This window comes from Trematosphaeria pertusa, assembly GCF_010094035.1.
Source record: "Trematosphaeria pertusa strain CBS 122368 unplaced genomic scaffold BU26scaffold_30, whole genome shotgun sequence".
Classification (NCBI taxonomy): Eukaryota; Fungi; Ascomycota; class Dothideomycetes; order Pleosporales; family Trematosphaeriaceae; genus Trematosphaeria; species Trematosphaeria pertusa.
The window spans coordinates 229,391-244,766 of record NW_022987241.1 but is presented as its reverse complement, the minus strand read 5'-3'; the positions used below and the strand labels follow the sequence as shown (position 1 = coordinate 244,766).

At 53.3% G+C, this 15,376-nt stretch overlaps 8 protein-coding genes across 8 annotated transcripts; 1 reads left to right on the top strand and 7 right to left on the bottom strand.

Annotated features, from left to right (window-relative positions):
• Window positions 1-23: 23 nt before the first annotated feature.
• Window positions 24-1,628, bottom strand: BU26DRAFT_512304 (uncharacterized protein; the record flags this gene model as incomplete). The annotated part of the gene is made up of 1 exon (XM_033827363.1): window positions 24-1,628. The coding sequence occupies one exon, from the start codon at window positions 1,626-1,628 to the stop codon at window positions 24-26; it is 1,605 nt and encodes a 534-aa protein (XP_033675444.1).
• A 405-nt stretch (window positions 1,629-2,033) lies between these two features.
• BU26DRAFT_470796 (MFS general substrate transporter) lies at window positions 2,034-4,609 on the bottom strand. Its single transcript, XM_033825360.1, has 6 exons — window positions 4,064-4,609; window positions 3,900-4,015; window positions 3,680-3,851; window positions 3,545-3,629; window positions 3,086-3,497; window positions 2,034-3,034 (listed from the first exon to the last, which is right to left on the bottom strand). Exons 1-6 carry the CDS (start codon window positions 4,238-4,240, stop codon window positions 2,230-2,232), a joined length of 1,767 nt encoding a protein of 588 aa, XP_033675443.1. The 5' UTR covers window positions 4,241-4,609; the 3' UTR covers window positions 2,034-2,229.
• Window positions 4,610-5,247: 638 nt separating this feature from the next.
• On the bottom strand, window positions 5,248-6,494 carry BU26DRAFT_237731 (putative cyclase). Its single transcript, XM_033820960.1, has 4 exons — window positions 6,128-6,494; window positions 5,936-6,077; window positions 5,708-5,890; window positions 5,248-5,656 (listed from the first exon to the last, which is right to left on the bottom strand). Exons 1-4 carry the CDS (start codon window positions 6,401-6,403, stop codon window positions 5,298-5,300), a joined length of 960 nt encoding a protein of 319 aa, XP_033675442.1. The 5' UTR covers window positions 6,404-6,494; the 3' UTR covers window positions 5,248-5,297.
• Window positions 6,495-6,586: 92 nt separating this feature from the next.
• BU26DRAFT_572819 (uncharacterized protein) lies at window positions 6,587-8,763 on the bottom strand (the record flags this gene model as incomplete). The annotated part of the gene is made up of 4 exons (XM_033834274.1): window positions 6,587-6,881; window positions 6,938-8,377; window positions 8,452-8,564; window positions 8,620-8,763. 4 exons carry the CDS (start codon window positions 8,761-8,763, stop codon window positions 6,587-6,589), a joined length of 1,992 nt encoding a protein of 663 aa, XP_033675441.1.
• A 291-nt stretch (window positions 8,764-9,054) lies between these two features.
• Window positions 9,055-11,070, bottom strand: BU26DRAFT_470787 (averantin oxidoreductase). Its single transcript, XM_033825359.1, has 5 exons — window positions 10,827-11,070; window positions 10,682-10,774; window positions 10,560-10,629; window positions 9,383-10,508; window positions 9,055-9,329 (listed from the first exon to the last, which is right to left on the bottom strand). The coding sequence occupies exons 1-5, from the start codon at window positions 10,878-10,880 to the stop codon at window positions 9,155-9,157; spliced, it is 1,518 nt and encodes a 505-aa protein (XP_033675440.1). The 5' UTR covers window positions 10,881-11,070; the 3' UTR covers window positions 9,055-9,154.
• Window positions 11,017-11,705, bottom strand: BU26DRAFT_237636 (uncharacterized protein). The gene has a single exon (XM_033820959.1). The coding sequence runs from the start codon at window positions 11,607-11,609 to the stop codon at window positions 11,154-11,156; it is 456 nt and encodes a 151-aa protein (XP_033675439.1). The 5' UTR covers window positions 11,610-11,705; the 3' UTR covers window positions 11,017-11,153.
• Window positions 11,706-12,311: 606 nt separating this feature from the next.
• Window positions 12,312-13,431, bottom strand: BU26DRAFT_498080 (coenzyme Q biosynthesis protein-like protein Coq4; the record flags this gene model as incomplete). Its single annotated transcript, XM_033826325.1, has 2 exons — window positions 12,312-13,159; window positions 13,215-13,431. The coding sequence occupies 2 exons, from the start codon at window positions 13,429-13,431 to the stop codon at window positions 12,501-12,503; spliced, it is 876 nt and encodes a 291-aa protein (XP_033675438.1). The 3' UTR covers window positions 12,312-12,500.
• Window positions 13,432-13,632: 201 nt separating this feature from the next.
• On the top strand, window positions 13,633-14,563 carry BU26DRAFT_535947 (uncharacterized protein; the record flags this gene model as incomplete). The annotated part of the gene is made up of 3 exons (XM_033831316.1): window positions 13,633-13,954; window positions 14,003-14,285; window positions 14,332-14,563. 3 exons carry the CDS (start codon window positions 13,633-13,635, stop codon window positions 14,561-14,563), a joined length of 837 nt encoding a protein of 278 aa, XP_033675437.1.
• Between the last annotated feature and the right edge of the window lie 813 nt (window positions 14,564-15,376).

Below are 15,376 nucleotides of genomic sequence, written 5' to 3'. Positions count from 1 at the left end.
AACTCACCTGCTTCCTTAGACTATCACGACCTCCCGAAGGTCGGCGGGTCTCCCCTCAAGCTGTCCATCCATTCCTCCATGGAGGTAACATGGGCCCACGATCTGCAAAATGTGGCTCCCAGCCTTGCCCTCTCCTCTTTTGGTGCATCTCGCATTATCATCGGTACTTGACAACCTGGGACCCAATGAATGCGGTCCCCCGGTTTCACTTGCGGGTGCGCAAGCCCTATGAATCCCTTCTTGGTATAGAAAAAGGCTTTCTCAGGGAGAATAACTGATACCGTGGCCACCATACGATCAAAGTGTGCCTCGATTCGCCGGCGTTCTCCGTCTGCAGGCAGGATCCTTTTCCTCGAGAAGTCATCGATGTATTGAAAAACGCTCTCAGAAAAGCTTGCAACATCCTCCATTGTGAGTCTCCTAGACCAAAGGACATCGCAATAATAGTCTGCAGTAAGAGTCCTCCACCACGCCTCTTTCCATGAGCCTCCACCCGGGTAGTCATCGTCAAGGCAGTCGTTCTCCGCGAGTTGGGCAGCAATGTCGCGGACGACCGAGAGTGCCGGGTCAAAAATGGTGCGGTGTATGCCGTCAGCAATGATTTTGTTTGTGTTCTCAATCTCATCCACCACACACGCACTGAAGCGCAGCTGTTCATTCTGCAATTGAATAGGCAACGGTTGTTGGGGTTTCGAAATTGAACACGGATATATAGCCATGAACTCGCTCCATGAGTCGCTAAACGATGTCCAGTGAACGGCCCATGATGGCAGGAGGCTCAACTCATGCCTAAGGCCGGCAAAATGTAATGGAGATAAAGATTGTTCCTTGCTGATGTAGTCTGCCGAGATTTCCGTCGAGAGTTGATGGAAAGACCGCGTGTAGTCTGGCACCATATTGGACGTTGGTTTGGTTAAACCTAGTAATGAATAGACACCGTCCGCGTTCACTGAAGTCTTTCTGCTCGGAAAGCGCCGGCAAAGATCAAGAATATGAATCCTGTGGTCGGAACAGCGCCGCAAGTCGAATATGGGTTTGAAATTCACCAGGAAGCCCTGGATTTGACGACGGAACCGGAGGTGCCCTCGATCCGATGGAATGCTGTCACAGGCCTCACAACCAAGGTGTTGGAGAGCGTCCCAAATGAGGCTTGAATCCAATAGTACCGTTCCGAAATACACGTGAACAGAAGGCGCCAGGACTGCTTCTTGTATCACCCACCGTCTCTCGAACCAGTGACTGGACCTCAGAGACTCAAAAGCTCCGTAGACATTGATGAAGAAAAGGTCCTTCTTGTCGCAAGCAAGTACGGACAAGGAATTGAGATGCGTCCCCTCGGAGATATCGCGTATGAGCTGTACGCATGCTATAGATATGCCTTCCAAAATCGTGTCCGGGAACTCTCCTAACCAGACGGCGGTTGATTTACAGAGTGAATATATTTTTCGCATGAGCGGGATTTGGTGCTCTTTTTCGCTCAAATCTGCCTGATTTATGCACAGTGCATCAGCCCAGATGGGTAGTGGCTGTTGGCCTTTACTGTATGCGTGCCATCTCAAGCGCCGGAGAGCTGCATAATGGGTTTCCAATACTGGGACCTCGTGGTCGCCGACATTGACGGTAGCCATCACGGTCGTGCCTCCCCCAGACGTAAGACAGCGCGGTATAGGTGGGAGCCTCATGGAAACTTACAACCGTGAATGTTCCTCAGATGCCGCAATCCCATGATCCAGGGGAAATGGTGAAGAGCCGGATTTCGTCTCGTTGACGGTCGAGCGGGTAGGCTGCGTAGAGCTCCTCCATGCTGCCTGCGAGCGAGGATGGACAACAGCAGTTCGTCCCGAAGAAATCGTTAGTGGCGCGTTCCTCTTCGAATTTGGCGTAAATGGTGTGTAATGCGGTCGCGATGGATACTGAATGTTGGTTGTTGTCGTGAGGGACCAGGCAGCTCGTGCGTCAGTCGGCAGCATGTAGCACACCGGAGCGCCGATGCGCCCGTTTGTTCCACAAGCTTTGTGACTTAGACAAACTTCCATTCTTGTTCGACTTGCGTCTGTCCGCGGGCTCTCTTACGTGGCAGTCCTGCAAAAGCAAGGAACTGCAGTGCAGATGTCCACCATACAGAAGATCTCCTATCTCAACTACACTATCACTCTATCCCCAGAAACGTCTCGCTGCTAGACTACCAAGGACGACGACCAGACTTCTGCATCTATACCCATCATCCCACTAATGGAACCTATTCTTCTCCGCCTGCACATCGTTCTCCAAAAACACCTCAATCTTATCGTTCATCTTGGGCCCAATATCATTGCTCAAACAGCAACACACCGTACCAATAACCCCAAACGCAATGCTCGTCAGACACACCGTCCTCAGCGCCACAACGTAGCTCTGAATAAACGCGGCCCCGGCCGCAGCGACCATCGCCTCCGTCGTGCCAGGAACCTTTGCAATGGCCTCGGCCCCAAGTGGCAGCGCAGCTAGCAATGCTGTAGCCGTATCCTGCGAGCCCCCAGCCGCCGCAACCGCACTCGTGACAAGCTTCCCCACCTGTTCCGCCTGCACATTCGAAAGAATCGCTAGGTAGATGGACGATGAGAGCGCGCCCCCGGTCCACCTTGCAACCCCTGCCAGCGCCCCACTGATCCCCAACTGCGTCTGCGGCACGCCCATCTGGATCCAGGTAATACTCAGCGTTTGGGCCCAGCCATACGCGCCTTCACAGATAAAGCAAAACACCATGACCATTGCCATATTGTCCGGTTTGCCGAGCGCCATGAGCGAGCCGAAGAGCGTCATGACGGCGAAGACGATAATGAACTGCCACTTCCAGTGGCCGATTCTGATGCCGAAGAACCAGAGGAGCATGGAGCCGAAGATGAGGCCGAGGTTTTGCGGGAGCGTGTATTCGAGCGAGGTGCTGAGGGGCGTGGTGGGGGAGGTCCAGAGCACGTTTATCATGGTGGGGTAGACGATGTTGACGGAGTAGAAGAACATGTTTACGATTACGCCGGCGATGAAGGGGAAGGTACTAGAAGCGGCGTTAGTGCGTATAAAGCCTCTTGAGCGTTATCGGGCTTACAATTCTCGCCCCTTGTCCTTGGCAAAAATCTCGGGCGGGCACATGGCCTGCTTGAGATTCCCAAACCGCTCCCAGCACGCGAACACTCCGATGACGGCGAAGCCCACCACAAGAAGGGCGACGACTTTCGGATCAGAGGACGGGATGATGGTGGTGTAGATGACGCCAGTGAAGACACAAACGGCGCCAGCAATGAATAGTAGAGCTCCAAGATAGTCCAGTTCACGAAGCGCCTGGCCCCACGGAATACCTCGAGGGTGTTTGGGTGGCTTGTAAAGCCAGATCAGGAGACCGAATACAATCGCTGTCGCAATGGCAGGAGCGTAAAAGAGCCATCTCCACGACTCTCCGTGTCGGATAGCGTACCGTGCGACAATGGGGCCGAACAGTACCGCAATCCAAGTGCTGGCATCTATGACCATTAGTCTTGCCTCGCCATGTGTCCAAGCATGGACTTACCAGCAATAAGTACGCCAATATGTCGCAGCCTATTTGGCAGAAGCTCCGGGATACCGAAAGCACTGAGCTGACAAAGACCGGCGCCCTATGCTCGTTAATCTCCACGTAGTCGAACAGGCCATCTGGAAGACCTACAACACCAATTGCAGTATTTCCCCCGATGATGCTCTCTGTGTTCTTTGCAGCTCCAATAGCGATATAGCCAGCGAAAACGAAGATGTTTCCACTGATGACGAACCAGCGGCGACCGAAGAGATCAGAGTTACCGCCGAAGATCATGAAAGAAATCGCCGTGCACATAGTGTAGCTACACGCTCATTTAGCAGATGTGAGGGGCGAGTGACTTTGCACTTACACTGTAGTCCACCACCCGGCGTTCGTGGGGTTTCCGAGCTGTGTGGCGACTTGCGTTTGAATGGCACCGAGTGTAGTAACAACCCAAAAGCTGAGACCGTATGAAGCGGACAGGATCTTTCTATAATCAGTGGTACCCTTTAATCCAGAGAAAGCGATACTTACAATAATGACGGCCCAGGTCTTCAATGTAACGATATCCTCGTCCTTCGCCTCGTTGGGGATGACGTCCTCCGTGTGGTCCAAACCCTTTTCGACACTGTGATCAGAAGCCTGTGAAGCGGCAGCGTTCTCCATGACCTCGATTTGCTCAATGTCTCTCTTCTCTGCTGTAGTAACCATGGCTTGGCCTGGGGAACAATCTCAATGCACAATGTACAACAGATGGACTCGTGTCGAATCCGAAGATCTGGAAAGACGTGGGAACATGCAGGCAAGTGTCACAATATAAGCCAATATCCATTCCGACGGACCCGCTCGCCTTGGTAGTTGCTTATCTCCACCGTCGAAACATCGCTAGAGCTGGCGACATGAGCTTGAGTCGCGCCAAGGCAGTGATGCCCGTTCCGACCCCTGTAAGAGCTGCATAATCGAAGCACTATGCTCGCTATTTCGGTAGCAGGATGGAGGCAAGCATGTTGATCCATGTGCTAGACCTCATATCGCGAAGCAGATTTGCGGGGAGATAGCCAGATTGCTCGAGAAACGAACAGGTGGTGTGGGGATAGAGCAAGGATCATGATGGCGAGCATGGGCTTCGTCCCGTCTTGTCAGGAGAAGCTTTCCCCATGCCGTGCACGGATGGGGTTGAGATCCGGGTCCCGGGTCGCCTTTCACAGGGATCAATATTCTGGGTAAACCTCTGAGGACCCGTGGTTGGCACAGGAGCCGGTCGGGGATGCTCGGATTGTGGCCTCATCGGTTGTATACTTCCCCGGAGCATTCTGGATTTAGCTCATGCTCCTCTCGTGACTCTTTCGCTTCTGGCCTACTGCTAGGTGCTGACAGATCCTTGGACAGTCCACGGAGGAGGGCGATTCAGAGCCAGATTACACGGAGGAGACGGATGCAGAGAATCTGGCTGTATCCAAAGTGTTGGCGGTTATTGCCCGCCCGCGTGAGTAGTATCGTCCTAGGTAAAAACGCGATGGGGAGTTGTGACGCGTCTAAGCTTCCGAGGATCCGCGCTGAAGGAAATCGATTGCCGAGCTATTTCCTTACTCACCTTTTATTGGCCGCTGCTCAGACAGCCTTGCACAGAGTAGCAGAGCACAGTACTGGACGGGTTGGTTGTTGTAGGAAGGACCGCATCCGTCGAATGGTATCTGGAGTCGACATTTGCGAGCAGGTTGAAACGACCATCGCAGTCGCTGACTGTCTCTTCGCGAGAGCGTCGCAATTACATGATAGCTAATGCATTTGGAGGACTCGCAACACCTCCTCTAACGTTCAAAGGCTCGCTCGTAAAGAAAAACGTCCACCTCTTCTGCTTCTCACACTCCTTCGCCAGCTCTTCGAGCGTGAACATTTCGCCAATCGGCATACCGAAGCCCGAGAGCAGAATCTGGTGCATTGCATGTTCAGACGGTGGCCACGCTTCGAATCCAGGACAGTCGCCCGCAACAGCAGCGATCTTGGTGTCCCAAAGCCACCCCAGGACTTCAAAGTTGCTCTCGAAGCCCGGGTACTTAAACGGGTCCTTGTGCATGATTTCCTTCTTCGCTTCCAGACTTGCGTTCTCAAAAGCTGTGGTGAAACCTAAGAGGGCGTCAATATCGGGTGGAAGAGCCAGCGACTTCGTATGCTTACCGGTTCGGAGCAGCATGATGTCCCCTGCCTGGAACTCGAAATTGCTTTCCTCAGCAATCTGCTTTGCAACCTTCAAAGGTACCGCGTAGAAGTCTAGCGGATCGTACTTGATGTTATTCCGCTCAGCGTAGGACACGAAATCAACCAAGACGCCGCGACCGACAATACCGTGCTTCGCCCAGGCTACTATATGTCAGTCGCATCCTCAGGCGCATCCAAGCAGCGTACAATGAATGCCTAGCCTGTCTGTCTTCCTCTCAATGATCTCTTTCTGTGTAAGGCCATTGTAGAACTGCCCGTCATCAAAGCCCCAATGCCGTAGCCCGTCCCACTGCGTGCTCGTCTGGGTATTAATCGTGATCCGATCGTCCTGGAAGGCTGTCAGAACTGAATACAGAACTCATTCTAGGCAGAGCGCACATTCATGTTCTTTCCGAGCTCAAAGATTTCGTGCTTCATTGTTTCTCGAAACCCACCCGTGTAGTCCATCTGCTCTAGTGCCCAATTGAGACCGAACCGCAACCCTGTCTTTACTTCTTTGGCAGCTGCAACTGTCCGTTTCGGTGTCAGGTGGTTCAAGGTTCCTAGTTCATCATCCATCCCCCAGAGACCCCATGCCGTATGCGGAGGATGGGATGGGTCTAGTGGTAGCTCCGAGAACTTGGGATATGATTGCGTCATCTTTTCCGAAGCCATGGCGTCAAAGGCACAAGGTGAGTAACGGCCGATACCTCACTCTTGCACCGTTATAAGGAATGGCCATAGATGAACTTCGCGTGCCTCGTCAATTCACGCGGCCGTGCTGGCGGGGAAAGTCGCAATAGTAGCGGGGCCCCGGAAATCCATCTCCGCTAACGCAGTTTCGGCAAGGTACCATTTTCACGGCTTTGGACCGCTTCCGGCTTGTGGTGATGTCCAGTCATGGTCGGCCGCCGAGCCTGTCCCAACAACGTGATTTGAGGGTTCGCCTGGCCCATATGTGCAGTCCATGAGTCCAGCTTGCTGCATTAATATACGCACTCGTTCCAGGCCGCGACGTATCATTGGAAGGTGATCCCATGGTCGCAGTATCTCATAGGCATTACGAATGTGATGTTCTTGCCTGGTCTCTTCGACGAAAGCTAATGCCGGGCATTTGAAAGTGATGATGAGAGTCGCAAGCGTAGCAAAGGCCCTATCAATAAAATGTTAGAGAGTCCGGTGGAGTCTTTATCTGCACTCGCGACTTACGCTATTAATGTAAAATGAGTTCCCATCTTGCGGCCCATCAATTGTTCGTCAGCAACGCTGAGGAATAAACAGCACCCTCTAATGCATCCCGCAGCTTGCTCTTTTGTGGCGACTAATGTATCTGGGTCAAGTGGCACACCTTCCCCGTCGCCATGTTCCATGATCTTGAGAACCGAAGGCCACCCGAGAACCACAAACAGAGCGAAATATTGCCCGCGGAGGAACGACTTCCTCGTGTCGAAAACAGGTGCCGCATCTAACGGAAATCGAACGACGGACGGGAGGTGATCATACCACTCCCTGACTTGTTTCCGTAACTCCCTTGTAACGACAGGTGCGTAGATAACGCGCGCGCTGTGATACCCGACAACCTCGAGACACTGGGTCAAAAATTTCCTGAGGCTGATCTGGGCGAGGAAAAAGTAGAAACCGGAATCTTCTTCTTCAAACTGCGGAAGGGGTACCATCTCGTGGAAGTGGCGCAGTCCAATGGGGTGCATTTTCATCGTTGCTTCTAGTTCATGAAGTATAGTCGAGGTTGCCCAAAACGCTCGATGCAGCGCTTCCTGCTCAGAATGGGACATTCGATCCCTCATCCGCGACGTGAGGATATGCATGCAGTCTCTCGCTGCTTGAGTGATCGCGTTCCAAGTCTGCAGTGGGCGAATAGCAAATTTGAAATATGATGCCTGGAGTACGCGACATTGCAAACTGGCGAGGCTCCCTATCCGAAGTGACAAGTGCTCAAGTATCTGACATCCTCGGGCGAAGTAGTCAAGCCCGGGCACTTGATTTTCTGGACTTTCGCTTCGGTCTTCGGATATCGCGCCCAAAGCTAGGAGCATGAATGTGAGGCATGTGGAAGTATTTGGAACGGCAAAGTTCTCGGCAGTTGCTTGCTCAAGTGCGTTGACGCAGGTTCTTTGGTCGAATATTGGAGTCCAACGGAGGAAATTCTCCACGAAACTTTGCTGTAATCGTCGAGTCGTCCGCCGGGTCAAATCAACTGTTTGATTGAGCAGCTCATCTAGCTGATCGGATAATTGCTCGCCGGCAAGGATCTCATCGTCGTAAAAGTCGGTCGTATAGTCCCAGCTCTCCACGTGTATGAATGGAGGCGCACGGAAGGTCAATAGACTAGGCCTGGCAATGAGTGCCTCCGTGGCAGTCTGGCGGTAGGCGAAGTCATAGGACACTGGTGTTCCGACTGAAGGCGCGGAAGTGTTCGCGTTGATGTAGTCAGCCATGTTTCTGTTCACGCTGGATCTGCGTGAGCTTGAATCTTGGGGTGGCAACATCTCGCTGTGATTAGATGCGCTCGGTGATAGCACACTGGCACTCCGAACCAGCTGATTCGTTGACTCCAACCGAGCTTCCAGCTGAGATAGACGACGTTCGATGTTGACCAGGGCCTCCGGTGGTGGACCCGGCGGCTTCGCTCTGACGAGTAAGATAAGCCTCCACCTTACACCTGCAGAAATCCTTGCAAAATTGGATCACGAAAATCCACGCACCTGTCACCAACCGTTGGCTTCCTGTAAGTGCATTCGATGCCCAAATCAGTGCAGAAGCCGCAAGATGGACGCTGTGCATCACATCGCGTCTTCCGGAACCTGCAGACATTGCACTAGACGCCATTAGCATCCTTGTCGGGGTCTCCTGGAAGTCTCAAGGGGACTCACCGCGATTGCTATGCGCTTCCGGGGATAATTTTCCGTTACAGTACTCTGAGGAACCTGTGGGCTGGCAGACGACGCACCGTTCGCAGGGCCCGGATGCGAGTGGTCAGATGTAGGTGAGTCATCATGCTTCCGTTTGGTTGCCATCGAGAGCACAAGGTCAAAGAGCCTAGGTGATGTCTGCTGGCTTTGTGATTAGGAATGGAGGTGTTGGATCGGAAAGCACGGTCGTTGCCAAACCCTCGGGTTTCGGAGGTTGGCTTCCTCCCCCGCATTTTGCCCAATACGGTGTCCATGACTCTATTCGGACTAGGTATGATCCATGCGCCCCAAGCGGATGGACAAAACTCCGAACTACTCATCACGGACTGAAAGCAGCATGCCAGATATAGAGAGATTGGAGGCCGTTATTGATCGAGGCTACCAAATGGTTGGAGAGATAAAAAGCATACGCCATCCTCTTGGAAATGCTAAACATCAGTAGAGTCATCGTTCCCTCATATCGTCAACAAGCTCCTCGATGTCCTTTCATCAATCCCTATCGCTGCACCGCCGTAACCCTGACATTCAGTTGCGGTTTCACCCACGTGCTATACGCCCTCATATTCTTCATCTGACCCTCAGTAGCCCAGTCGGGAGCACCATCTACCGTCTCAATATCGAATCGCCAAAAGAGGCGGCTCAAGGCGAGCCTCATCTCCATATACGCGAGGCTAGAGCTTGTCAATACGCGGCCATGAGAAAAGAAATTACTAGAAAAACTTACTTCTTCCCAATGCATCCCCTCGGACCAAGCGAAAACGGACGGCTGGCGAGTCGGTGGTCGTTCGCATATTCCGGATCAAACCACCGCTCGGGGATGAAATCGTCGGGGTTCTTGAAGTTCGCAGGATTGTGCTGCGCGCACCACGTGCTGACCGAAACCGTTGTACCTCCGGGAAGGAACTGTCCATCAATCGTATCTCCTCCCACGGGCACAGATCGCAAGAAGCCGATCGGCGCTGGAGGAAGCATTCGCAGCGTCTCTTCGATACAAGCATTCAGGTACTGGAGGTTCGTAGCCTTCTCCACAGTAATATCCTCCTCACGGCTGAAAGCACCGCGGACCTCTTCCTGAAGCTTCGCCAGCTTATCCGGATGCGCAATCATGAAGTTCGTCAGTGCGGAAAGAGTCATGGCCGTAGTCTCGCTGCCCGCCACTATAAAGAGGGCTCCATTGACGATGATCTCATCTTGAGAAAGGTCGATTCGCTTCGATTGTCGGACAATATAGTAGATGAAATCCTTCTGCTCGCTCTTGGTGTCGGCAAGACGCTTCAACACCTTCTCCCTACTATAGGCCAGATGATCCTTTCGCTGCGTTCGCATTTCGTTCGGGATCCACTTCATGAGGTACTGTTGGAGCGGAGATCCGGGTGTTGCGATGCGCCTCGTCGCTGTTTCAATAGCACCCGCCTGAACAGCTCTGAAGATGAGCGTAATCCAGAAATGGAAGTCTCCACGGTCCAGACAACCGAAAGATTCGCCAAAGGCGAGTTCGCCAATAACATCGAAGGTCATAAAGTTGAACCAATCGACGATATTGAACGACTGTTTCTGATCCGCGAACCCCTGGAGGTTGCTCATGAGCTTCGTGACGAAAGACTGCACGATATCTTCCTGGCCCCAGAGGGCTTGCTGTGAGAAACCATGGGACAAGGCCCTCCTTTGACGGGCATGTGTCTCATTGTCCGCCATTGAAATTGTCGAGACCCCTGGGACGGGATCAACAGAACCGACGTGAATGGGATCCTTCGCTAGATTCGGCCTTCCCTTGCGGAGGCCATAGATATCTTCCCAAGCCTGCACCGTGTTGAAAGACAGCTCATTCGGGCTAAGTCGGACGATGGGTCCTGGGGTGGAGTCAGTACGCCGTCTCGCCACAGCATCCCCATATAACGTACCGTATTTATCATGTATAGACTTCGTCATCATTGGCAGTCTACCAGTAAGCACAGATATTATGGCCGGAATCTGGATGCTTCGTCAAGTACGGCCAGGCAAAACTCCCGTGAGAGGAACGCACCTGTGAAACGCGGTTCAGAAACGGACCCGGGTATTTCGCCAGTGGATGGAACCACAATCGATACACTATAATGCCCAGAACATAGAGAGAGCCCTGGAGACGTATGTTAGTCGTAAAGGACTCCCTGATTGCTGGTGTTCCATACGAGTGCTACTCCCGCCCCCAGGAGAATTGGGGCTTTGTGCTCAGCGTAGCCCATGATGGTGGGCACTGCCTCTTCTCCTCTTTACTCAAGTGCGAATGTGCCGTTCGACGAGTGCAACCGCTCCTGGGAGTGCAAAGTGACGATCTTAACAACCGGTACCCGTATGGTCAAAGATGGAAGTTTAATAGAGGGTATAAAACCATGAGGGGTAAGGCGACGTGAAGCTGAATCAAAAGAGCCTGGCGGACAACCTAGGTTCCGATCCGACTTCCCGAGCTTCCCCTACTCCGATGAGAGTCTATGTCGGGGTCGGAGGGAACGTATGGGCTATGGGGCTGGATCCGCATTTTCCAACGACGGGGACGATAATCCCATGTCTGCGCAGTTCGTACGAAGACAGCATGGATTTAATTGGGTCGCTACACTGCGGAGCGGATACTGCCAGCGAATATGGCGCGATCGAGTGTGGGGAAGAGGGGGCTTGCAATTGTGGGTGATGGTTTCCGGGGTGCCGGCGTTAGCTCTCCGGCTGCGGCCAATCCAACCCCACGCTCCAGTTTTCAGAAGTACACCCCCGGGAGGTAGGAAATCGAGGAGAAGACGTAAATGGAGAGGGCTGACCGCAATTAGCATTTCCGTCCAAATTCCATTCACCGTTCCGACCCCCGGCCTCCGCGAAGACTCATGAACCTCCACAATGTGCACCCCAATTTTCGTCGACACCCCGCACAATGCAATCTCCTTGTCGCCGATCCACCGCCCATTCACAATGTCTTCCCCCATTCACTACGCCGACCTCCTATATATTCTCCTCCTCTCACAACCTCCTCCTCGCCATGGACTCCCACGTGAGACGACCACGCAACTCACCACCAACAGCAGCAGCAACAACAGCAAACCCGACGCCAACCCTACTAACACAGCCAGCGAAGCCCAAGGGTCCCTCGAGCGCTCGACATCCGCCACGGTGACCGACCTAACACAGCTTAACGGGTGCCTCTCGTTGTCTTTGTCGAAGTGAGAGCCCAGAAAGCCCGACTAGTTTGCTCGCCCGCCTGGTACTAGACTTGCCGACCGACCGACCGACCGTGAGACGGCCTCCACCCGAGCGAACACGAAGCTCTCGTTCCATCTCATGCAAACCGTGATTCATCTCCCAGTGATGAAGAAGCTTGCCGCACTGCTATGGTTTCGGTAATGTGCGCTAACCCTCGCCCGAGCGAACAGGTAGCTCTAGTTCCGAAAGACAGGGTTCGTGCACCTCGCGGCACGGGATCGTCAACGAAGTCGACGGCTCAGGATAGGCAGCGATCGTAGTCTAGAGTGGCTTTATAATCTATAGCGGCTGGGGTATGACCGGCAGGAATCGGGTGGTATGCCCGAAGAAAATCAAGGATGGTAAGTACTTTCTGTTTGAACCGCTGACGGGCATAAGAAAGACCGAACATCAGAGAACGCAAAGAAGCGGCGCACATAGATGTGCCAGGCATGAATAGGAGAGAGGGAGGTCTCGGACTGGCTAACATTGAGTAGGATCGAGGTGGTTTTAGTGCCGAAGAAGCTTTCCACCCACCTTTAAATCGAAATGAGAATCTATTCTACAGTCAACTGAATGCGCATAAATCGAATTGAGAGGTGCCGTGACTTCACTCTTCATAGTATCTTACATGCATGTTATACAGCAGCACCTTTGGCAGCCTCTCGGGCATGCTTCTCCCTCTTCCGAGCCTCCCTCTCCGCCTTCCTTATAGCCCGTAGATCCGGAGGCTTCTCGATCCCTAGCCTCCCCCTCAGCTCATCTACATCCGTCTCCAGCTCTTCTTCCCAATACACATTGATCACGTCGTCACTCTTCGCACCATTCCTGAATGCCCACGGGCCGTATATCTCCCAGAATCTCCGCCATTCTGCCTTCTTCAATGTGAGTGCGCTGAAGACCGCCAGGCCAGTCATTGGCAGCCCGGTATTTGCGAACTCGAATGCCTTGAGCGCGACTTCGCCTTCCCGAAACACGGGGAGGCCGACTAGCGCATGATAAAAGTCGTGGCATTCGCGGTATCGCTGCATGACGTATGCGCATTCTTCGTCATCTATGTAGCGTACGTGAGCTCTGGTATCTGGTGATACCCCTTCGCGATCGAGCCACGCCGCGTATGCATAGCCCAGTGTGTTCGGCGGGAGGTTTCGAAGGCGTGGTATATCAAGCGAAGTAGAGGTCAAGCGAGGTCGGTCGCGGAGGATTCGACGGCCAGTGGGATGTAGGAGCATGCGATCGCGAAGCTTGTATATGAAGTAAGGTTGGGCTGTGGCTTCGCCGAAGGCTGCAATGAGATCTAGATAGCATGTTAGCGGAAATGACACGCATTGATCAACGACCACATCTCGTACCTCCTCTTCGAGGATCTAGAAAGCTCATTAGCCCTGAGCCGAGTGTTAGGCCCAGCCGTTCAGTCCTCGTGAGAGGAACATGGCCCTCGTAGTTCGGCGGCGGTCGGTTGAGCACGGAGAAGCATCTATAGCTGGCAGGTAGAAGAAGACCTCTCGAGATGCTCCTTGATGAAGCAAAGACGAGCCCTGTAGCAGGCTGCTTCAATGGCACCGCCATTGCCGCCAATTCAGTCAAGTTGCCGGAAGGAAGAGCAAGCGTCGAGAGTGCAGACGTGGATGCCGAATATCAGCCAATGATGATCTGACGGAGCTTGGGCCACGTTAATTATCGATAGCGGGCGCCACTTTCAGCCACAGCTCAAGAAAGTCTCACGGGCCGACGACGCTCGCTGTTCCACTCTCAAACACCAGCAACACCATGTCAGATTCCGACGCAGAAGGGGGCGTTCCCCTGATAGACCCGGAGTTCGACGCTACTGTGACGTCCAAAAAGCGAAAGCGAGACAGCGAGGTGGAGACGAGCTACGAGAGCAAGAAAGCTATCAAGAAGGCGAAGCGGAAAGAGAAGAAGAAGCAGAAATTGAAGGCCATCAATGAGGACGATTTGGATCAAGAGCTGGGAGTCAATCATGCGTTTGAACGGATGGACGGTCAGCTGCTTGCGGATTACATAAATTCGCGGACAAGGCTGTACGGGAAGGATCTCAGCAGCGTCGAGCTTGAGGATCGAGTTGTGCCGGGTATGCTTCTCCATGTCTGGAATATGCGTAGTTACTAATGGAGAGCAGCTCGCAGCGTGAAGGATAGCAGTAGCTGGACCGAACCGCGAACTCTGGACAACCTCTCCGCATTCCTGAAAAAGGAGTGCGGCAAACTAGAGCCAACTCCCTCCGAACCTACTGGAGCCCCGCATACCGTCGTAGTAACAGCCTCCGGCATACGCGCAGCAGATGTGTTCCGATCTCTCAAAGGCGGTTTGCCAAAGCAGGGTGTTAAAAATCCAAATGTCGCCAAGCTCTTTGCAAAGCATATGAAGCTGGGAGAGCAGGTCGCACACCTCAAGAAGACAAAGTAAGTGCCTCAGCCCAGATTGTGCGTCTTGTTAACATGGGAATAGGATAGACTACGGTGTCGGCACTCCTGACCGGTTGTCCGCCTTGCTTGATCAAAAGGCTCTCTCGACAGCGAATCTGAGGCGGGTCGTGATTGACGTCTCGTACATCGATCAGAAGAAGCGCGGCATTCTCGACATGAAGGAGCTTCACGAACCTTTGATCAAGTTGCTCCTGAGGACGGAGTTTGTCGGCGAGGGCGGCGAGGATGGGAAGGGCCTGTTCTTGTTCTACTAGCCGTAGAGCAGTGCGGGAGATCACGGCTGGAACTCGCAATATGAAGTGGACCATTAACAGACTGTCACCTGTCTGCGGGCTATTGTAAGCGGCCCTGCTACTGTTAGCATTGGCCGCGAACTGACGCATTGCGGATATAGGGGTCGGGCATTGTACTATGATACCCAGGTAGTGTGTAGCTGCCATCTTCCCGTTGCTGCAGGAGCCCGGATCCTTTCAATCGAGATATGAAGATATGCTCTATGTCAACCGGTCACGACGAATGCGACATGTTATGGTCATTCATGCCTACTTCCTTCCCTCCCCCTAATGATAACAATTCTCGAATGGGCCACAGACTGCTGATTCCAAGCGATTTCTCTGGCTGAAGCACATGAAGTACCCAAATCCATCGTCACAATGCTCCTCTTTCGCCTAGCTCTGTTTCCCCTGTTCGGAACCATTCATTCAAACCCGGTGCACCGTATCGGCGACCAACACTACGAACATGGCCACCCACAGCGGACAAACGCCGCAAAGCCTACAGCTCGGTCCTGTGCGATTACCCCGAGCCCGGTGCCACAGCGTCTAACGGACGCACATAAGCGGCATGCAAAAGACGGCATCCGTAGCCCTATGGAGGCAGTTGTGGACATGGACGGCGCCCTGTAGCACCAAGCCGGCACAGATGCAGCTTTGATTGATAAGGACTGCTGAACTGCGGGTATGCAAAGGGAGTCGGCAGCCAAGCGAGGCGCTACCCGGCAGACCGAAAATGCAGGCGTCCCTGGCGAATGGCGGGCCGCGGGGTGGGAAAATGTAAATGAATTGTCC